Source organism: Agelaius phoeniceus, chromosome 6 (assembly GCF_051311805.1).
Source record: "Agelaius phoeniceus isolate bAgePho1 chromosome 6, bAgePho1.hap1, whole genome shotgun sequence".
NCBI classification, from domain to species: domain Eukaryota; kingdom Metazoa; phylum Chordata; class Aves; order Passeriformes; family Icteridae; genus Agelaius; species Agelaius phoeniceus.
Window position 1 is genome coordinate 8,920,342 of NC_135270.1, and position 22,771 is coordinate 8,943,112.

Genomic DNA, 22,771 nt, shown 5'->3' on the forward strand with positions numbered 1-22,771 from the left:
GCAAACATCATTCTTTGGCTTTTTGTTGTAATAATTGTAGCTTCTCATCTTCTGTGTCAGGTCTGCTACAATAATGGAGGCCATTAACCACTTGCATGACCTGCAGACTGCTAGACCTGAGTTTGTGGCTGAGCAGAATCATCTCAGCTCTCAGCTCTGCTGTTCCCCTTTTGCCTTTTCAGTTCTCAGCTTTCCTTCCTAAATCTAGCAGGCTACTTGCATGTAACCATCACTTTCTGAACATTTCTGGAAAGTTAGTAAACAGTTCCCCTTTTCAAGAATGCTATAATTGCATCGTTTCTTGTGAAATCTTTTGGAAAAGCAAGTCAGTTGAGGGAGAAATTTTACTGCAATTTTATGTAAACATACAGCAGTGTATGGATTTTTGTAGATTGCTGTTGGAAAATACTCTTTTCATCCTGTAGAACTGCTGCTTTTGTCCCCAGTGATGCTTAGCTCAAATGATGGTGGTGCTTTCAAAAATCAGAAATATTTTCATTCTTGTTGTTGCATCAGAAGTAGCTTCTGTATTGGGCAGTTTTTATTGTTGTTATAGTAGAGTCAGTTACTTCATGGGTGCAAATTTTTGATGAGGGGAAACAATTTTTAAAAAATAATTCTAATATGTGTTCACTGTCAAAACTTTGTAGTGACTAGTATTTGAAACTATTCAAACTTTTTTGTTAATTATTTCAAGCTGAGCATTCTTTTAAACTACTGCCTTAAATGCTCTCTTGTTAAGCTGTGAATTTCAAGGAGGGTAAAGTCTTTAAATTTAATAAAATAACAGTTGTGTTATATTTTTTTCAGCAAAGAATGGATAGTAGTGTAGATTTAAATTTTTTTATCATACTAGTTGTTTTCAGTTTAGTAGACCTGCAAGGTCAGTTAACTAATTGTACAAAGAGCCGTGTAAGTTCATTAATTGCTAAATCACTCTGTAACCAAAGTATTATTTCTTTCTCAGACTTGGCTTGTAACAAGTCTTTGTAGTTGATTTTAGACTACTTTATCTTAACAGGTATTGAATTGAATTGTTTCTGTGTGTACTTTTCCTGGTTTAGATATTTAGCTGAACCAGCCAGTTTAAGACTGTTCTGATGACTGATGGGAAGTCCTGGTCTAAAAGCAGGAATGCCAGATTGATTTATTCTGTACCAAAATGCCTCTTCTGGTTTTGCTATGAAGGAGTCAATTTCTGATGGCATTCCTGTGCTTAATTCCTTAAAGTCACTGAGTTTTCTGTGTATAAGAAAGAAGCTCACACTGGTATATAGAATACACCATGTCTATATTTCAAAAGTAACTAACAGTGGATGTGATCAATTTCCAAATGGCAGTATTTTCAAAATCAGTATTTGCACCTCTGAGATTCAAAAAGTAAATGCAGTTTTTCCTGCAGCAGTGATGCACATTTCATGGTCACATTTCTTAGTGTGGTGGGCAGCTGGGAATTCAAAGCATCAGTTCTAGCTCCATAAACCTGGGACAGTTATTTGGGTTAAGGCAGCTTTTGTGGATGTCTAATTCACTGAGAGAAGTGCATTTTAATCTTATATAGATGTGCTTTATCTGTTACATTTACTTAAAGTAAATACTTAAGTAATTTACTTAAAGCTGACTTTTTCTGGGTTTTTAGTGTGGACAGCTGGAAGTGAAATACATCACCACTGCCTTGATAAAATAACTGGATTCTTGGCAATGCTCTTTGTTTTCTGGGAGTTTCCTCTATTACAGATTACCCTACTCAAACTGTACTCTGACCTTGGAAAACGAACCTTGGAAATCAAAGTGCTGTGCTAGAACTTAATTTTATGCTTTCTAGAATTTTTCACAAAAAAAAAAAAGAACATGAACTTTTTACTTGAAGAGCTTTATAACATAAACACATTGTTATAATTCTAATGATGGTCTTAGTGGATTTGATTATGCCCTTTATGTGCCTTTTAGAGTGCATTCTACAGAATTCAAGATTTGTGTGCTTCACATTGATAAGTTAATCTGTAAAACTGTATTTGAAGGTTAAATTTTGAACCTAAGGTAGATGAGGCCCAAGTGATTTCACTTCTTGCTATTAAAGTGTTGCAGGCCAGGGTTCATTTTGCTGATAGAATTTCACGTAGATGTTTTCTAAAACATGATGCTTGTTTTGGATGGTGAATACCAGAGTGTAATCTCCAGTGACTCTGGTGCTTATCACAAACAAAAGCACAGTCAGTAAATTCACAGCAGTTGTTATCAGGATGAAAATTTTAATATGTATGTTAATTTTATAAGCTAATAAATACAATACAAATATGAAGCAACACATATTAAGATCCATCTTAATCTTGCACCTCTGATCTTTTGGCCTTAAATTTATCATGCCTCATTTTTTTCTGTACAAGGTAAGCAAAATAGTAGGTTAAAGTAAAAGTTGCTTTCCTCCCATAGTAAATATTTTATCACTACTTCACACTTCAGTTAAAAATGGTGTGTGTCTGTTCATATTTCTATTCAGTGAAGTTGAGGTATGTCCCTATACACTGATGTTCCTCAGACAATCTCAAAAATACTCAATGCCTCACCTGTAAGAAATAACAAAACACTTGGCCCGAAGACTGCCCTGGCATTGTTTGGAAGTGATGGACTTAAGGATTTCATTGCTATTTTATGAATAGTGGTATTTGGATTTCCTCCAGACAAGTTTTGAGTAATACAGGATGTCATAGATGTAGAAATGAGGCTTTGAATTGTACCTAATACGAAGAACATAGTGGCAGAACACACAAAGACCTGGCCAGACTCTGCAGCAGCTGAAATTTCCTCAGCACTTCCGTGCAGCTCCATTTGCAGCATTCCCAGATGTTCAGCCCTGAGGTGCCATGGCTTGCACTTCTTACTCTGGCAGCAGCTGGTGCTGACTTCTGAATAACAGCCATTAATCTCAGAGAGTGCCCAGGAATGCTGGAGGTGCCAAAGGCTTTCTCATCGATGTCAGGGCAGGCACATCCTCCATTGCTCCCACCCAGTTCTGGCAGCAGAGGTGAACAGGACTCTTCCTGTTGCATTTTCAGACATCTCTGTTGACTTTCAGTTGCTAAATCGTACTTGGCTCTGAGTAAATTACTGAACTGATTTGGCTTTACACTAGTTGAAGTCAGATGGAGATAGGCGTTCAGAGTTCTTCACTGATCATCAATAAACCTCAGCTTCCCTAGCATTTCTTTGTTTTCAAGACATAGGTACCTTTTGCTCCAAACTTTCAAAGTACGAATTTCTCTGAAATAATGCCCTGTGTTTGGGCAAAAAGGAGTAGCTACACTTAAATGATGCAGAGGAGTATATTGAGCACTGAGTCTCCAGCATTGGTTCTGTGTTCTTGGTTTCTCTTGTGGATATGTTTGGGTTTGTTTATTGAAACATCCCACCCCTGCCCAGCAGACATCTGTTTGCCTATTGTTAGCAACTTGCTGTTTATACTGTGCTTTTAATTTAGGTTTGCTTGATTATAAATAGACCATTTAGCTAGATTAAATTTGGAATTCATTTTGGGTTTCCTTGTATTTGAGGGTGAATTTTTCTGCTGTTAAATTTGGGGTGAAATTTACTGCTGTTTTACTGCTGAGTGATGTCCCATCACTCCCTTTAACAAGCAGATTTGGTGAAGTCCGAAACTATTGTTTTTATTTGTAGAAAGAATGTTTTGGTGACTGCACAGAAATGCTCTTTATTTGTTTTGGTAGTGGATGAGGCCCTGAAACAGGAGCTAGTGATTTTTCCCCACTCTTGTGCTACTGTGGACAGGTGTCTGTCAGTGGGTTTATTAATGCTTGGGGTGCTCTAGTCTAACCTGCAGCCTAAAAACAGCCTGTATGTAAGGTGGAAAGAACTATAATCAAAACAAAGTATTTAAAATATATATTTAGAACCAGGTGAACATCACATGTATACCCTCATCAGTTGCCTGTAGCCTCTGGTGCAAGAGGTAGTGTCTTTTGGTATTTAGAGAATTCTTCCTCTGTTACCTTTTATTTTTTTCCTCTGTTCTTTTGTAAGAGAGTAACTAAAAAGTGCTTTGAAGATGTTTAGTTGCAAGACTTAAAGATTCAATGTGGCTACATAATTGCAATTCCAGAAAAAAAAAACAAATCCCTTTTTATTTATTTTTTTTAAAGATAAATATGAATTAAGAACACACTTCCCTACTCCCTTACAAATTCTTAGTGTTTTAATGTCCACTGGCCTAAGACTTTGTTTCATCCTTTCTGTAATATATTTAGGAGAGTTGAATGTTGGTTTTATTCACTGTAGGTTTTGATCATGGAATTAGGAAGACACATTGTGTTTTAATATGTGCAGGCCCCTTATAGTTAAGAATGTTGTCAGAGACCTTGGATTTTTGGAAAGAACATTTTAAGTGCCTATTAGTAATTTTTTTTCCTCTCCCTAAGTTAGCATTGCATCTCATAAGTGCATGAATATGCTTCACAGTTGAATTTGGGGATTTATTTTTTTAGCTTTCCATTTTTAAAGGAATATGACAGAGGTCTTTGTGTAAGCTGCTTGTGGCAATTTAGGCAGCTTAAGTCACTTAAAGTCTGTAAAGCTGACTGGTATCTCTTGACATATATTAGAAAATACTCACCATAATCTCTTGTGTATATACATCTCAAGATACAAATACTGAGAAGAGATAAATTTGTGTTGTGTGTGTCAGGTAATCTGGATGCTCATAACTTTCCAAGTGTCTTTTTTAAATAATCCTGCCTATGGGTTCCCCAAGTGTAAATGTAATGCAATTCCTGCCAGGAAAAATGTTTTCACATTCTCGGGGCTGAAAGAAGAATTATTATTTTGCTACTGAATGGAGTGAGTTTTTTATTCAACTTGACTTTTTCACAGAGGCACAGGGAAATAATGTTTATACATTTTGGAAACTCCAGATGATTGTGTAGGAATCCATATCTGTAGGTCACTTGAGGAGATTGTTCTGGGAGTTTGGATATTCAGAATTGGAGGAGTGTGATTACAAGTCCAAGTTAATGCCCACTTTCATTCTGATGTGTTGTTTTCCTCTAAGCTGATGTGAGTAGTTGGTTCCCTTGGTTTTTTGCCCATGACCTTTATCTGTTTCTTGACCTTTGGTTTCACATGAAATCAGCTCCTTTCCTCCTCATCAGCCTGACAAAGCTCTGTGGCCTGTTCCTTCAGTGGCTGGAGCTGCAGCATTTTTCAAAAGAGAAGCTTTGTTGCTTAATCTCCTCTTTTGCTGTTCCACAGTGGCCTTGAACTTTGCTCTTGTGTTTATGCTCCTGTCTACTGAGGATATGGTTTTTGGGGATGGTGGTGGAGATCTTAACAGCAATATAATTTTGGTTGGATCTGAAATGTGCCATGGCTGTTGATGGATCATATGAATATGAATGGTCAACATATTCCTGTAATTCATCTGTCTTCTGGTTATGTTTGCAGAAAGATAAATACCTAGAATTAGTCTTTTGTTTTACAAATTCTGTGAAGTGCACCAAGGTTCAAGTCCAGGCTGGATGGAGCTCTGAGCAAGCTGGTATGGTGGAAGGTGTCCCTGCCCATGGCAGAGGTGAAAATTAAGGTCCCTTCCAACCCAAACCATTCTAGGACTCTGTGATTCCTTAATGAAAATATCCTTACATGAGCATAATCAGATATCTTCAGGACAGATTTTGAATAAGAACTTGTTTAAAGGGCTGCTTGGAAAAAAGCTTGAAAAATTTGATTTGTGACCTTTTGAGTTTTGTTAAGGAGAAAAAAGAACTTCTCTTTAGAAAGTAAGCATTTTTTCTATGTTGTCATAGGAAAATGGACAGCTCTTGATTTTCTTTTTAAATTTAATTAACATTTTTTCTTTTTTTTCCTCTCTGTAGAGCAGTAATCTCTCTTTGGGTATGGTCTGTGTCATGCTGTGTTTTGCTTTACTCCTCTTGCTAGAACATAGTAGAGTTGGGTATCCAGTTGTAGAGAAATATTCTGAAGCACACTGCTTGTTTTTTTTTTAATCCTGTCTCTCGCATAAATGCATATAAAAATTGGTTCTATAAATTTAAAACATTGTTTTTAGAGGCATATTTACCTTTTATATAGAATGGCAGGGTAGATCATGTGGTAAAAATGCATAAAGCATGGAGATTGTTAAACACTGTACTGTTGAGAGAAGTGAGATTTTCTTTTCCTACTTCAAATTTACAGAACAGTGCACAGTATAAGGATTTAATTATATAATCCTATGGAGCTGAGTAATTTACATCGTTAAAAAAGCCAAACAAAACAAAGCCACCTTAAGATGTGCAGTTTAAACAAAGAATTTCTATGTTGGCCTGTACAGAGTTGAGGCTGGCTTGATGTATGGTTGAAAGATCCGTGAATGTTCTTGTGAAGAAACTGCCTTGCAGTTGATGAAGCCTATTGATCATTGTCTTCAACACTGGCAGTGTCCAGTGCTGAGCAATGGGGCTTATTTTGAATTACTTGAAAAGGAATTTTGGCCACCAAAATGCTTGGTGTAAAAGCTAAACAAACGTTTTTCAATGTGGAGAGTGAGTGATCCAATAAAGAGGATCATAAATTCTTGGTTTTTTATTGGTGCTATATCCATGGTTATCTCCATAAACAGTGACCACTTTTATTAAGCTAGTTCTGAATTTCCAAGCACAGTCATGAAAAGGGAGGGAGAGATCTCAAAGTGAAATTGCTCATTTGCTTTACAGAATGTTTGATATGAAAGTTTTTTCACTGTGCAGCCTCAAATTGCCTTCAGAAAGAAAATTGGGCGAAAAAGGAGTTCTGTACACATCTGAAGGGACTGCCAGGGTTTAAACTGTGGATTTGTGGTTTGAGTTGTGGATTCTCAATTGTCCTATGTGAGCCTGTCACAATTATTTAGCAATATATACTTTGCCAGTAGAATGTTGGAGTCAAAACTCTCATTTTCTTTGCATTCCTATCTGTAATTGGGAAACCTGTGAGCTAAACATGCTGGGAGTCATGGGACTCTGTCAGCCTTGCTGAACTAATAGTACCAGAGCTAAATTCTGTTATTTGCTGTGCTTTTCACAGTAGCTTATGCTTGTTGATTTGCTGTTCCCAGTGGGAAGTTGGACTCTGTAATTCTATATACTTTAAGGTTCTCTTGTGTAGGGTATTTGAAGTCCTGGATGCATCTCATGCTTGAATCTCTTGCTTCTACTGGGATTTAAGGCATGGGCTGCTTTGGAAACCCAGCAGTAAAAGAAACTCCTGATCCAAATGAAACATTTAATGAACAGGATTCTCATGTTTGGAATTCCTCAGTTAATCTAATTTGGATGTAAAGAATGGTGTTGCACTCAGGAGACCCAAGGCTGGAAGAGCAGAGCCTGTGTGGAGGGTGATATTGGATGTGTGGGTGGATCTGGCTGGGCTTTCCACATGTTTCTGCCTGTGTAAGGTGAACTCCCTTCAAAGCTCTCTATTTTCTGTACTACATTTAGGGGAATGACTAAAAGTTTGGTTTAGATAATTCCAGGGATGCCCTGGGATACCGCTGTGAATCTTTTTGTTATTCTTAAGTAATGTATTTTTCATACAGCACGATCACCTTTTTGTAGTTCATGGGAAAGAACTTGGAAAGTCTTAACATTCTTCTAGCCTTGTGTTAAAGAGCACGAGGCAGGTGCATCCAGTAATTTATTTTCTAAAACATGCTGCTTGAGTTTTCAGAATGTCTTTGCAGGGTGTGGTTCCACACCATTATCTTCCAAAAGCTGAGTCTTTGTCTCAAGAAATCTGGAATTACTTTGCTTCATGTAAAGTGGAAAGGAACAGCTTTTTAGGGTTTTAGCTGTCCTTTTCCCCTCCCAGGGTCTCTTTTATGCTGATACTGACATTGGTGTAACTCTGACCCCATTGGAGCTGTAGTTTGTGGAGACTGCATAACCCTCTCCTGAATTTTGTACAATGGTTATAAAAGATTAAGTCCTGGGAAGTAGAGGAGGAGAAATGGGCTGAGCATTTCTTTTGTCTCAGTGGAGTAGGAGGCTGCAGGGCTTCCCTGTTGCATCATCTTTCCCTTGTTTTAGTCCAGTTTGGAACAGGAGCTTCACAGGTTCCCCACCAACCCATCTTTCATTTCAGCATTTGGTAGTGGTAATACCATATTGACAGCCTGCCCCTGTCTTTTATTCATTTATTTATTTTTCATTTATTTATAATTTATTTATTGATTGATTTTTTTAAAAAAATTATTTCTTCTCTGCATTATAGCCTTGGTCATCTCCCTGGTTTCCTTCTACTGACTGGGTTCAGGTATCATCAAGTTTAGCACTGTTCATTATGGATTTTTTTTGTTTGTGGCAGACTCAAAAATGACTTTGAACTTTAAATAAAGCTTAACCAACCCCTCCCCCTAAAGCAGCTCTTCAATGTTTAATCCGTGTTGCTGATTTTTTTCCTAGTTTTTTTCTGTGTTTAGATAGCAGACATGTCTGTTGTAGGACCTGAGATTGTGGGTTTTTTTGTGTGGACTTTGGAATTGCTTTGTTTTGGAGTATTTGCTAAAATGGAGCAACCTTTCCATGGAATGGTACAGTAGAATTTATTCAGAATATCACAGATTTGGACATATTTAGCTTCAGTTAACCCAGTAAATCCACACAGCCTGTAACCTGGGGTGATAGAGTACAGAGAAGTAGGGAAAAACAAAATATGAAGAGCTGAAAGTTGAATTTCCTGCTGAAGGCACGTATCTGTCCTCAGTGAGTATTACTTGCTTAAACAAGTTTGAAATTATAAGACTGAAGTGTTCATCACTTGGCAAAAATAATAAATACAGATATATATATATAATAGGAGAGCACTGAGGGGGAGGTACATGCTGGTGCTTGTTTAATGAGGGTGGCTTGGCCAGCCTTATTCAGATATTCCCAAGCATTCCCTCTTAAGAGAGTGTGAAAAATGTACTTTTCAGCTGCTAGCCACAGAACTAAAGCTGGCAACCAGAGGCCAAGATGAACGATTAGAATAGGGCAGGGCCTCAGCTGCTGCTCAGAGTTTTTGCAAGCAGGAGTATCTTGTCATTGAAATAGTTGTGCGTGATGGGTCTTGTCCTGGGTCTGTTTGTAAAAACCTGTGCAGTGTTAGTCATGTAACATGACTAGAATGTAGCATGTAGGGTTAAATAATTTTTAATTCATAAAAGTCACAGAAATTTAATATTTAATGCCAGTTGAGCTAGAATTATGCTGCTTCTTTTAAGTGCAGTATGTTTAGAGTTGATGTGCAGAAAAAGATTTTTTTCTTGCCCAGGTAAACTTACAAATCGATGTTGTTTGCAACTTGAAAGATCTTGCTAGAGCTGCTTAATCTCCAGAATGGGGGTCCTAGGAAAATTACAGAGCTTCTTAAATCTTCTCAGCATACCTTGCAGTTGTTCTACAGTTTGGCATCCCCAAGGAGGATTGCATGCTGTGCTATCCAGTGTGGAATCCCAGGAAGTCTTGACCAGCTTTGTGTGAGGAGAGGACAAACTTCAGTGAAATCCCTCTACTCTCATATTAAAGATGGAGACTGCTTTTGGTCCCATACCTGGTCAAACTGGTAATGCAAGATTCTTGCTCTTTAATTAAGTACAAGTGTATTCTCCTTTTGCCATGGTGGGTATGGGTGTGGGTAGGTTTCTTCACTAACATGGACTCCAAAAATGGAGATGCCTGAAGCTACACCTAAGAAGTTGTGCTGCTACTTTACTGTATTAGTTCCTCATCAAAATAGACTAGGCTGGGGGTGCAGGAATGTGGTAACTCTGATTGTGAAACCCTCAGAATTCATTGATTCAGTGTGTCACTGAGAGGCAGTTGTTTTTCACACACCCCCCAAGTACTGTAGCCTTATTCTGTGTTAAGTTAAGCTGTTGTTCTGGAATCTTGGTGGTTGGAGTGGTACAGTATTGGAAAGGATTAGTGTGTTATCAGCTTTTCTCAACAGTTACTGCTCTGCACAAAGTAGCCATCCCAAGTTGAAAAGCCCGTTTTTCAACAATGACTAAAGTTTTCCTGATGCATATTTTAGCTGATTTGGACATTTTTCCAAGGAAAACAAGCTCTGTATGGTTCTGAATACTTTTGTTCCTTATCTGCCCTTTCAGGGGGTGTATTCCTGTACGCTGAGGAGCAGCTAAGGTGGAACTCTTTGCATAGCCACACCACAATGAAGTGATTGGAAGGTTTTCTGCTAGTGTTGCATATGAATAGATGCCAAGTTTCATGCACGTCTGAAGGCTGCTTCTGTATTTCCTGTGCTTGCTCTTGTAATGCTTCAGCTTTTGAACTTCCTTGCTGAGAAGATCCACGGTGTTGCCTGAATAGAGGCAACATTTCATGACTATTTTTACAAAGACAAGAAAATAACTTCAAACTGGTATTTCAAGTTAGTGCTCAGTATATTCATTTCTTGTTAATCCTCTGTGCATGCTGCTAACTTGCAGGGTTTGCCCTCTCAACTGAATATTTGGAGAAAGCCCTGGGGGGAGAACCAGGTACTTTGGGAGAGTTTTTCACTGGTTGATTTGATACACATCTGTAGCTTTAAAAAGGGTTTAAAAGGCTGGCATAAAAACGGGTTGTGTCTGCTCTGGGTTAATTGATCTGCCCTGCTTTGAACAAGCTGTGTTGATATGTTAAGACTGGTGCAAAGATTAACAAACTATCTGGAGAAATTAGAGATTCTGAATGTTGTGATGATCCCAAGGCTGGTTACTCTACAGAAGATGCAGAACAAACTGCAGGTTGTAATAGGAGTGACTGGATGAGGTTTTCTGACTTGCTTAAACAACCTCATATTCTCTTTCCTTATTTTCTCAGACTAAGAGCAGTTGTAGGGTGCAGCTGGGGCTTGATTTTGCCCACATTAGCTGCAAACAGGTTTGTAGGGACCATGTGCTGTGTCACATGTGTGACTTGTGTTCCCCGTGGTGGAGGGATGCAGGTCTGGCTATAACAGAGGAGCCTGGAAGGTTGCCCTCTGTCCCTTCAGTCCCAAGCAAGGTGTGTGACCAGGGAATGCTGGCTCTCCAGTGCTGCACAAAGATCTGCTTTTGCACCAGGCTTTGCCCCTGCCCTTGTGTACATAACAGCACAGTTCTGCTGGGTTTGGGGAAAATGAGATGCAGGAGGCCAGGCAGTGAGGGCTCTGCTAGACCAGGCTTGGACAGGCTGCAGTTAATGATTCCAGGCTCTGTGCACAAGGGTTTGCAGGCTCCCACTCCAGGCTTTGCTGCTGTGTGTGTGATGTCTGAGCAGGATTCACGTGGTGAAAGGAAAACCCCTCATTCTCAGAGGAACACGAGGCTGCATCCAGGTTTGGGTTCTGCTACTTTTACCCCCCGCAGCCCAGATGCGCCATGTCTGGAATGTGTTTGTTAGACTGGGGAAGGGGAGTTCCATGGAGCTGATGTGTTTGCAGCTCCCTTTTCCTGCTGCTCCTGCATTCCTTTTGCCAAGCTGCCAAATCTTACCTTTCTCCACTTAGGTTTCCTTGTGCTTCCGGAAGCTCCCAGCACTGAGGTCTGGATTTTGTGCTTTGTAGTTCAAGCTCAGGGAACGCTGTGCATAAATTTAGGCAACTCACTCAGGATGGTAACTGGAAACCCACTTATTGCCATGGAGACTTGGGCTTGCTATATAAGCTTTTCCATTTTGCCCTTGGGCACATGTTTGGTACCTGCTGGCTGTGAGTGAGGAGTCCTTTGGCTCTTAGCTTGTCAAATGCCAGGCAGTGGATTCTGCTTCCAGCTCCAAAGTGGGCTGGGAACAGCCAGAGTTTCATTCTAGAGCAAGAACATTATGCAACTGTAAACACGTTAAAACTTAATTGCCTGTTTAGGATTGAGCAGCATTAATGACAAAGCCTAGATAGGTCAGTCCAAGAGGGACACTTGAAGGAGACCTGCTAAAAAAAAATAGGGATGGAATGGTAAGAAGTGACTCAGGTTTAGTATTGATCACTGGCTGGCAGCAATATTCACTTGAGTTTCCATGCAGTGCTGCAGTTCTTGATAGAGGAAAAAAAAAAGGTAGTTTCTTCAAAGAAAATACAGATTTTTGAGAGTTAACCAGAGGTGGTATTAAACCGTTACTATATCTCAGTGCCATTGGTTGGGAGAATTTTTTTTGACCAAAAAGAAATCTGAACCTCTGTTTTGGTGCTTGTCTTTTGAGTTATAAAACATCTTATGCATACACAGAAGTAGAAAAGGAGGCCAATACACTAATTATGCAATGAGCTCCAGTGTGTTCTCACTCTGGTGGGTAGTTAGCTCCACTTGGAAAAACAGCTACTTTGAGACTGAAAAGCCTTTCAGCGTTCCAAAACAGAAGAATTTGTCATATCCGTGTCTTAGTATTACTTGAAGTATTCTCTTACACTCCCTTTTAAGTTCTGGGGGTTTTGAGAACAAAAGATAAACTTGTTTCATAGAATTAATTCTGTTAATGTTTGAAATAAGTTTTATGTTTCTAGCTTAGTCATTTCAGGCTGCTTGATACTTACTGGAAATTAGTTTCACAAGGTGAAAAGGAAAATATTTTTCTTTGCTCACTCCATGCTGATTTTTCTCTTTCCCATGAGCAAGTGCCAGAGATATGGAAAGGTTGAAAGCAATGTGTTTTACTACATGGAACAAGCAAAGCATAATCTGTGTTGGTGTGTGACTATGTTTTTTCCAAGGTTGGATTTAATGGTGAAAACAAGTCAGTTCTCCTCAGTTTTAACTCTCAATATCCTTGAACTGTTTCATAATTTTATAGCTCTGATTCTTAGCCTAAAAAATCCCAAAACAAACCTGTGACTTTATAGGTATGAAAATTTGCTTGCTAGGAACTTCCAAATGTATTGGGGCTCTTGGTCACTGTGTGCTACCTAAACCCCTTGGATTTATAGTGAAGTGACTGTGAAATACCCTAGGGGAAAAAAAATTAGATATTTAAATTTTCTTTGCTTGTTTTTTTGGTGTGGGTTGGTTTTTTTTGGGGTTTTGTTTTTTTGTTTTTTTTTTTAGACTGTATATTTGCCATTTCCATGCAGTCATAATTTGGAATAATTGTGGTTTATATGTAGTACAAACATCATGATGGAAACTTAAAACTTATCTCAGATCCCATTGGTTTTTAGTCCTGATGTCCTGCACTTCCCCCAGTTGTTCTTTTCCTGCTGTCTTCAGCTGCTCAGATTTGTGAGTGGCTTGCTTGATACTCAGTCTGCAGACCAGAATGATAGCAGTAAACCAAAATATCACTTGCAGATTAAACAGATAAATTCCAATCATATCCAATCATATATTTGGGTCAGAGATGTTCCTAAAGATGTAACAGTCACAACTTCATCTTCTATTGCCTGAAGTTACTATTTTACAGTATTTAATAATATTTGATGGATTCAAAATGTTTCTCCTTTTTTTTTTGCGTATATTTTCATAATTTATATAAATTTTCTGGCCATGTGGTTGCTTGTAGTTCATGATTATTTGTGCACTTGAGTGATGTTGCATTTTCTTGTGGAATAGTTTTCTTCTTTTTTTTTGCTTGATCAAATTCCAAACAAATTTAGTTATTTATAGAGCATCCCTAATACACAACTTATATTAACAGACTTCCAGGAATTACCTCTTGTTTCTTTCAAGTGTTCCCCTAGGTTAAATACTATCTTCCTGTCATGTAGCATTTATTGGTCTGTGATGTGCTGTCTGTGAGACCTGTGAATTATGTTTGTAATGAACATGAAGGGAACCTGTTCTCTGAAAGTGGAATGTTCCTGGATTGGGATCTTGGAGTTCCCAAGTGTGTCAGCTCAGCCAGGCTTGACAGCTCAGCACTAATGGATCCAGTTTTTGGAAGGATGTTTATATATTGTGGCATCTAAATACTGAAGGTTGAAGGTCAGCTCTGAAGGTTGAGGAAGAAGAAATGGTATTGCTTTAAAAAATCCTGGAGCTTGGGAACAAAAAAAACCCCAAAAAATGAATTACTGAACAAGAACCAATTTACTTGCTCAATGTGACTTTTTGTTGAGAATATTTATTTCTGGCAGCAAGAGTGATGTGTTTGGAATGATTCAGTTTGGTCAGAAAGTTACTTTCTTCAGTAAACATTTCAGTTTAGTGTAGAGCATGGGTGTTTGCCAGAATGTTCTAATCAGCAGGGAGTATTTCCCTGGTAAATTCAGCACTCTCCCACCGACTCAAGTGAGTGCTCTGAAGTGCTCATTGTGAGTTCCATTCTTGTCAATCCCCAGTGCTGTGTATTTATTATTTTGATGGCAGCCAGAAACTGAGCAGAACTTCATTCTGCTGCTCTCAGTCTTCTTAATTACAGAAAAGTGACACAGCTTTGTGGACAAGTGGGAAAGTCTCTCAGGATTCTTTCCTTTTTCTTTTAATTCTTTCTGTACGTTCATCTAATGCCAAGGAAGAAATTATGAGACAACTGGAATTTTTTTGAGATGATAAAGGTGCAAATAGTTTCTCTGCATTTGAACTGCTTAAGGAAATCACAAATTGTCTCCCATTGAAGGTAAGTATTTAAACTAGAAAGGACATGTCTTTTGGCAGTGTCAGCTGAAACTAAGGACGTTCAAATGTTCTTTCTTAGGCAGCTCACGGGACTCAAAGCAACTCTATTATGTCAAAACAAACAGCAGTGGAGGTGTTATGCAATGGCAGCAATCCCTGTCACTGTGTTTATGCAGCAGCCATATAAATTCCTGTGTGCACTCTTGCTCTGGGTCATCTGACAGTGTGATGGTTCATGTCACAATTGGGATCTATTTGTGCCACAATTTATATTTACACAGGAGTATGCAGTGGACTGGAACTCTGTGTCCTGTAACCATCTGAGGAGTGAATAGCTTTTCTTTCAAATATACAGCTGGTTTTCACGTGGGGAAGCTCATACAGATAAAAGATATCCATATATTGATGCTATGCAGTGATTTGAAGTTGAAAAAGGATGATGAGACAGTGTCTGGTAGTCCTTGCTGTGCTCTTCATCCTGTTCTCAAGACTTGAGATAGAGGCAGGAAAAATATAAAACTTCAGGCCAGTGTAATCTGGAGAATTGGGCAATATTGATGTTTCTAAATGTTGATGTTGGCATTTTTAGGGTTTTAAAAATGTCTCTTCTTATATTATTACTAATTTGGAAGGGGAACCACACCAAGAAAGTAAGTTCATACCAAGCTCTTCTCAGTATTACATAATAATCTAATCTGTAAAGATAAGCGAGGACTGCCCTTGAAAAATGGGAGCTTTGGTTTCTGGTTTACCTGAGCTCCTGTGAGAGCAAAAGGGGGGAGTGTGTTGCCAGTTCCCTGGGAGTCTTGGAAGCTCCCACAGGTGGGATGTTGAAGGTGCAGGAAAAGCTTGGATGTGAAGGAGCACTCTGCTGGGAAAGCTCATAGTAGAGTCAATATTTCTGTCAGCTCCAGTGAAGCCTGAAGTAGGGTTTTCCTCTCTTGGTTTACCTTGCACTCAGGACCCTTTTGTAACTTGTTTTGTGTGTGTAAAAGTTCTGGTAGCTGTATTTACAGACCACGTTGTTTTGGAAGTATTTCCTGGCCATTTGGAGATAATAGGCTTTTTTTTTTTTTAAGAATGCAAATTAAATACTGCAGTGAAATATTTATATGAATGTAATCATTGTGTTAGAGAAATCAAATAATTTAGCAGTTGAAAAAGGAAAATAAATGAAGGTGTTTTGCAGTTTTTTGCTGATTAAGTGGGGGGACTGAAACTTTTTTCCAATGAGCAGGATTTGATTTAGGAATAGGGATTATAGGGATGGATTCTGCATCTGTGGTGGTGGTCATATTGCTGTCTTTTTCACAGCAACTTTTATAAGTTTGATATGTTAGTAATTCCAGAGTTCACTCCAGGTGTATATTGTGCAATGTATTTTTTCTCTTTTCAGTCATGTGTATCTTTTAGAATAAGGTTTACCAAATGAACATTGGAAATTGCAGTGTCTTTTGACCGTGCCTGCTTATTTTAGCTGCATGCTAGAATTTACAGATGTGCTTAGTATAATTAATTGGTTGATGTGGCCTTTTGTTTTTAAGCATGTGCATTCTGTCACTTGGAATTTTGCTGCAGAACAGCTCCATCTTAAGCTTTCACTTGATGTGCAGCTGCTGGCTGATAAGCAGTGGGTCTTGCAGAGTTTGGAAAAAGTAGAGAAGCAGCAATTGTGTTTCCACTTAGCTGGATATTTGTGTTCACCTTGTCCTGCTCATCACCAGTTCAGCTGTGCAAATCCATTGTTTATCAGGCAAGGCTCTTGTTTGTGAGTATTCTCCTTATTTTGGAGAACAGAAAGGAGTGTTAGTTACTAGCATTTTGATGTTTTCTTATCCAAAAGCTCCTGGTGTGTTCACTGGCTACTGGAGTGACTGAAGGATAGTTATTTTCACATTATAAATTGCATTGACAAGGCATGAGTGTTGCTTTCTTGCAAGGCTCTTTTCTAAAGGATGGACTTGTTCACATTCACACTGTCAATTCTCATTTCCAGTGTGGTTCAGATTAGAATTTAAATTTTTCCAGGGTAGATTAAGTTATGCTTTGTGTTTGCTTCTAAATGTGGTGTGTAGTTGTATCTCTTGTTCTATTCAGAGTATGCTCCCTGAGTTAATAGAACATTTAAATGTCCTTTTTATTAAGTTTTATATTTTATTTTGAGTGAGGCTGTTGATAGAGAGGAGAAATGGTCTAGGCTGCAGTGGCACTTGCAGATATTAGTACAATCATTTCCTGACAGAAACCCCTAACTGCAGGAGGATATTCTTCCATATTGGCTGTGTTCACTGCAGTAATAAGCATGCAGTAGGTGTTGTGAGTTAGCTCCACTCCTGTTCCCTGTTGACACTTCACTCTGTACTGTTTCTCTTTGCTGGGGTTTTGTTTGGTGAAATCTTTATTGAATTTGAAGGGTGAGCCTTGTGAGGGCTTTGAGCCCCCGGGCTCAGCTTTCAGAAAATTCTGATTCTAATCTTCAGAGATTTCTCGCAGGACTGAAGGGAAAGGGCTGCTTCATTCCCTTTTGTGAGATTGGAAGGAAGGCTTGAATGAAATTCCTGTATTTAGCTGTAATCTGGTACATGTCAGGATTATTCATTGTTGCTCACAATTAAATAATGACTTGAAATATGTCATGTTTGTTGGTTTCCTTATTTTGCTGTGCTTTTCGTGTCTCCTTCAGCATTTGTTAAAAAAAAAAACCAACAAACCAAAACTCACAAAACTAACAACTCTTTGAAACTATAACAAAGCATGTTACAAATATGTTTTTCCTTTTGCTTACCAGGGAATCCCCAGCTCAAGGCAATATAATTGCCTTGAGACACAAACAAGTTTTCAAAGTCCTGGTCAAACATAATTTGTCTTTACAGTTGGCAGCATGAAGGTTTTAAATGTTTGAACTGAAGCTGGCTTAGCATGACTATACAGTTGTATTGGCTTTGCACATCTGAAATGAATGCTTCAAGGAACTGTCAAGTGCTCATATGAATCCACTCTCACTGTTTGCTGATATTTGATGTGCTTATATTTCTGTCTGCTTTGTTCCAGGAATTTGCAGCGCTTACAAAAGAGCTGAATGTATGCAGGGAGCAGCTGCTTGAAAGGGAAGAAGAAATTGCTGAACTGAAAGCAGAAAGGAATAACACGAGGGTCAGTTCCTTGTCTTCTCCAAGCTCACAATTGTTAAAGCATCCAGCTACAGGGAGGAAAACAAATGTTGAATTTGAAAAGCTAAAATTATTTTTTCCTCTGATACTTGTATATGAATCCCCATGGAAGGGCAAATGTGTGTGTGTTGATCAAGAGGGTTTGGCAGCTCATGCACAGCTCCAAATGCTGCTGTGCAGAATCAGGAAAAGCTTGTAAGACTGCACTGCTATCTGCTATCCAGATTTCTTGTTAAAGTTTTGTAATCCTGCAGCTCTGGGATCAGAGGAGCAGAGTGGGCAGGTTGTGGTGATGTGTTTGAGTAGTTTACACTTCAAATGCAGCTGAAATGTTAAAAACGAGTCCTTACACTCAATACAATATCCTTTGTCTCTGGAACTTGAAGTTTAGAACTCTACACTTGATGTTCTAGAAGGCAAAGTTTTCTGCAGCTGTACAGAACAGGAATAAAGATTATTCCTTTCTTTTTTTTTTCCTTTTGCTTTAGCTATTACTGGAACATTTGGAGTGTCTTGTCTCCAGGCATGAGCGATCCCTCAGGATGACTGTTGTGAAGAGGCAAGCTCAATCTCCAGCAGGAGTTTCTAGTGAAGTAGAAGTTCTCAAAGCACTAAAATCCTTATTTGAGCACCACAAAGCCCTTGATGAAAAGGTAATGAAGTATTATACCTAACACCTTTCCATCCTCTGTCCTTTGTGTGGGCCAGGCAATTTTTGTACTGAAATTGTAGAAATCTCTGCAGTGTAACTACACTGGTAAATGCTCTCCTAAATTAAGGTGCTGCACTTAACTAAAGCAAGGTGCTGTGGTTTATTCAAGCACTTCATTAACTGTGTTAATGTAAAACTCAGCATGGTTCAGGAGCAATATATTTCCTGTAGGAATGCACACAGCTGCTTACCTGTACAACATCAGGATTTATCCTGTTGATTATCTAATAAAAGAAATAGGCTAGAGAGTAGAGGAGGAGAGGAATCTGCTTACACTGGGATAGAAATCTGAATTAAAAGAACTCCTCCCTTCAGTTGTGCCTGATATTAACAGCAGGATATGCAACTGCTGAAGTTCACTGTAAATTTTCTTGCCAACTTGCAGTTTATCTGTCTTTGGGACCCTTGTATAAAAAATCTGGCAAATGATTTTAAGTGGAATTTTACTTATTTCCATGTTGTAAATGAGCAAAAGCAAACACAGTCTGTGCCTTGCAGAAGGACAAGCAAATTCTAGGTATGTTTAGTTCTTTAGTGCCTAAACATACAGGTCATGTTGCTTCTGACAGAAAAAAGGAAAAGCTAGGTAAGATACACATTATTTGGTTATTTTTTTGGTAGCATGTGTTGTAATTAGGGCTGACTCCAGATCAAGAAGGTTTCTAAGTGTAATGGAAACAGTGTCATTTATTGTTTGTAAAGGCATGGCATCAAGTAAAATTGATTTCTTTTTGACTTGAATGATTTCAAATAATTTGAAATTACCCTTTCAGGTAAGGGAGAGATTACGAGTAGCACTTGAAAGGTGTAGCTTATTGGAAGAAGAACTAGGTACTACACATAAAGAGGTAAGTTTCTGTCTTAAAAGAAGGCTTCATGTGTCTATTGTGGGTGTTTCAGTCAATATTTGTACAGAGTAATTTATTAAGTTTCACTTTCACTCTTCTTCCTTTTGATTTCTTGCCAGATGGAATAATTGTTAATTTTTAACTTAGCTGCTTTGAAAGAGCAGGAGAGGAAAAAACCAAACCTCAACCTCCTGACACCCTCTCTGCCCCCCAAAAAACCCAACCAAAAAACCCAACCAAACCAACAAAAAGAGTTCCTGTGCCTTTAAAATAAGGGTTTGCAGTGGCATAAGGTATTTGAGTGCCTGTGCCAGATTTTATTAATACATACCTGGCAGTAGAATCAGTAATTGTTGTTTTGCTCCTTTGCTTTTGCAGCTGTTCCTTATATTATTAGTGAAAAAGGAATTGGCTTAAAACATGTGTCTGTAAACTTTTCTTTCAGTTAATGATTCTGAAAGAGCAAAATAATCAGAAGAAAACACTTCCAGATGGGATGCTGGATATAAATCATGAACAAGAAAATACACCAACTACAAATGGGAAGGTACAGCTATTTACTTTGCTTAAATGACATATGGGTTTCAATCATTAACTATAACATTTTAATTTTGAACCATAATAAAATATTTTTGAACGATCATCTAGTTAAAAAGTCATAGTTATTGAAATTTCAGCTTTTGCAGTCTGTTCAATAATAAAATTATCTTTGGGAAGGGATGTTTACAGGTGAGTAACAATTTGTTTTTCAATCCAATTTGCATCATGCTAATACACTTTTTTCCCCCTGTTTAATAGAGATCCTCTGATGGTTCATTATGCCACGATGAAAACCTTGCTAAAGTGATTGAACTCCAAGACATCATAGATAAGCAAAACAAAGAGCAGACACAAATGAAAGAACGCCTCACTGCTTTGTCCAGCAGAGTAACAGAGCTGGAAGAAGATCTAGACACAGCAAGGAAAGACTTAATCAAATCTGAAGAAATGAACACAAAGTTACAGAGGGATGTACGAGAGGTGAGGAAGGAACTGTCAGGATTTGGGGAGTCACAAATGCCATCTTTATAAAATCTTAGTTTCACTGGTGCTCAGTTGAGCCTTTATGTTTTTGGAAGTTTTTGGTTTGATAGATTAGAAGAAAATGGTTTTTTAGGACATGATGGGTGTCTGGTTTTTGCTTAAATGACCAAAGGGTCCCATTGTCCACTTAAAAAAATCTGTCTTCAGGATAAACCTATGACTAACTAGATATTTCATTAATAGATTGGAATTTAGCATTGCTAACTTCAGCATGTTCTGGAAGAGATGCTTGCTCTTGTCATACATGCTTAGCTTATTACTCTTGCTTCCTTTTTTAGAAGATGCACTTGGTTGAGGAATCCCTTTAATTTCAGTGGTGTGGTTGACAGTTCCTGTCACTGCTGAATCCCTAATCTCTAGGGTCCCACATATCCTTATTAGATAGAAAGGGAGCTTAATTAAATCCCAGAACACTCTCTGACCATCCCCAGCAATCAAGATTTGCTGTGTGTGTACCATTGGAAAGGAAAGTAGCAGATCTGGGGTGTAAGGTAATAAAGACCAGTGGTTTTTAATCATTAACTGTTTTAAAAAGCCATTTCTTTCCCCTTCATTTTTTACTGAGAAAAATAACTTGATTTTAAAAATATTTTATTGGAAATTGTTATATTTGAAATTATCTCTCACATTCTGACTTCTGTTGTGTGTCCCGCCCAGACCCTGGCCCAGAAGGAGGACATGGAGGAGAGGATCACCACTCTGGAGAAACGCTACCTCGCTGCACAACGTGAAGCTACATCCGTGCACGACCTCAATGATAAACTTGAAAATGAAATTGCCACTAAAGACTCCATGCACCGACAGGTTGTGGTTTCAAATGAGATGAAGTACATTTTGCTCAGCATAAAGCTAATGGAGATAATTAATGTTCATGCTGTGCTCAAGCACTTTGCTTTTAGGGAGATAAATATCAGCTGTAATGTGCTGTTATTAGTGATTGTTTTTCAGGAGCTGGAGTCATACATTGCAGAGATTTTTACCCTGGGAATAAAGAGGAGACAGCTTTACTGGGAAAGGGAAATGGTTTTGAGAAATTTAGTGCACTTTATCTTGGGCAGCAGGGCTGTTGTCCCTATTAATTGTGGATTTTTAAGTTACTGTATGTGTATCCAAGCATCTTTAGTTTTGTGGGTGAGAATTACTTACTCTGACCTAAACTTTTAAGATTTGCATAGCATGTAGTGGTTTTTACAGGCTATTGCCTTAGTGAGAGAGGAAGTTTGAGAAGTGCTTGACATGAAATGGTCCAACTTTATGAGCCAGAAATGGTTGTTTAGCCAACCACTTTCTAACTAATCACTTCTTTAACCCTCAACACTTGCTGGCCATAACCCTGTGCAGAGTGAAGATAAGAACAGGCAACTGCAAGAGCGACTGGAACTGGCTGAGCAAAAGCTGCAGCAGACCCTGAGAAAAGCTGAGACTTTGCCAGAGGTGGAGGCTGAGCTGGCACAGAGAGTTGCAGCACTTACAAAGGTGAGGTGGTGGCACAGTGTCCTCCAGACTCCCTCCTCCATTGGTGTCCCACTGCAGGAAGTCTGTTCCTCGTGTTGGTTTGATTACGTTTGATTTCCAGTTTTACTACAAATAATTCAGAAAATATTTATTTCCTGCAGAAAATGTTTATTTCCTACTTTTTTTTTTTCCATTCTTCTCTCTGAAGACACTCTGATTTACTCTTTCTTTTTTTTCAAGTTTCTGCTCTTTGGAACTCAAGTGGGTTTTCTGTTAACTCTTCTACATCATAAAAATATCTTCCTGAATCATTATTTTGGTACTTTTTAATAAAAAAAATATTCAATAATAGGCATAAAGTCTTCTAAACATGAACTGTTTCTGAACCTAAATTTCTTACACTGCTAAGTGAAGCAAGGGGGAGTGAGAGAAGTTGTGGTATGACCAAATACCAGGATTTTTAGAGGGCTGCAAATGGAGTAATGAAATCTAAAGAATTATATTTAGTTAACTACAAATGAGCCTTTTCAAGTGTGTGTTGCGCATGTTTTCTTTCAAAGCCTTAGTTTCATTTTTTTTCCCTGTTATCTTTCCTGTCCCTAACTGGCTCTGTAGTCTGACCTTTTGTCTCCTGGGAGCTCTGCTGCTAAAGATGCTAAAGTTTTGGAACTTGCCACCAAGCTTAGGAAGGTAGAATTTGTATCTTAGTCCTTGTCTCTGCTTGCTGCTTTCTGCTTTGCCATGATTACTAACAAAGGGTCCCATCGTCCAGGCTAGTGAGGAGAAGCTGAAAATGCACTCAGTCTTGACTTTTATTTATTTTTTGGTTTTATTTCTTGGGGATATGAATGAACTTTGCTGTTGCAAGCTTGTTTGCAAATAGTAGTAGTTGATTCATGATTGTACTTAGGGGTGAGAGGTTTCATCATTTTGCCATTTCCCATCT

At 38.5% G+C, this 22,771-nt stretch overlaps 1 protein-coding gene across 7 annotated transcripts in view; it reads left to right on the forward strand.

Annotated features, from left to right (window-relative positions):
• PPFIA1 (PPFI scaffold protein A1) overlaps positions 1–22,771 on the forward strand; it is a 53,902-nt gene that overhangs the window by 3,520 nt on the left and 27,611 nt on the right. For 4 of the 7 annotated variants that reach the window (XM_077179587.1, XM_077179584.1, XM_077179583.1 and 1 more), the window contains exons 3-10: positions 17,609–17,710; positions 18,216–18,380; positions 19,213–19,287; positions 19,733–19,834; positions 20,086–20,307; positions 21,028–21,174; positions 21,712–21,846; positions 22,441–22,515. In XM_077179587.1, the coding sequence (XP_077035702.1) occupies positions 17,609–17,710; positions 18,216–18,380; positions 19,213–19,287; positions 19,733–19,834; positions 20,086–20,307; positions 21,028–21,174; positions 21,712–21,846; positions 22,441–22,515 (1,023 nt within the window). The remainder of the gene's footprint in view (positions 1–17,608; positions 17,711–18,215; positions 18,381–19,212; positions 19,288–19,732; positions 19,835–20,085; positions 20,308–21,027; positions 21,175–21,711; positions 21,847–22,440; positions 22,516–22,771) is intronic. The other 3 variants (XM_054635194.2, XM_077179589.1, XM_077179588.1) reach the window with 1 other exon arrangement.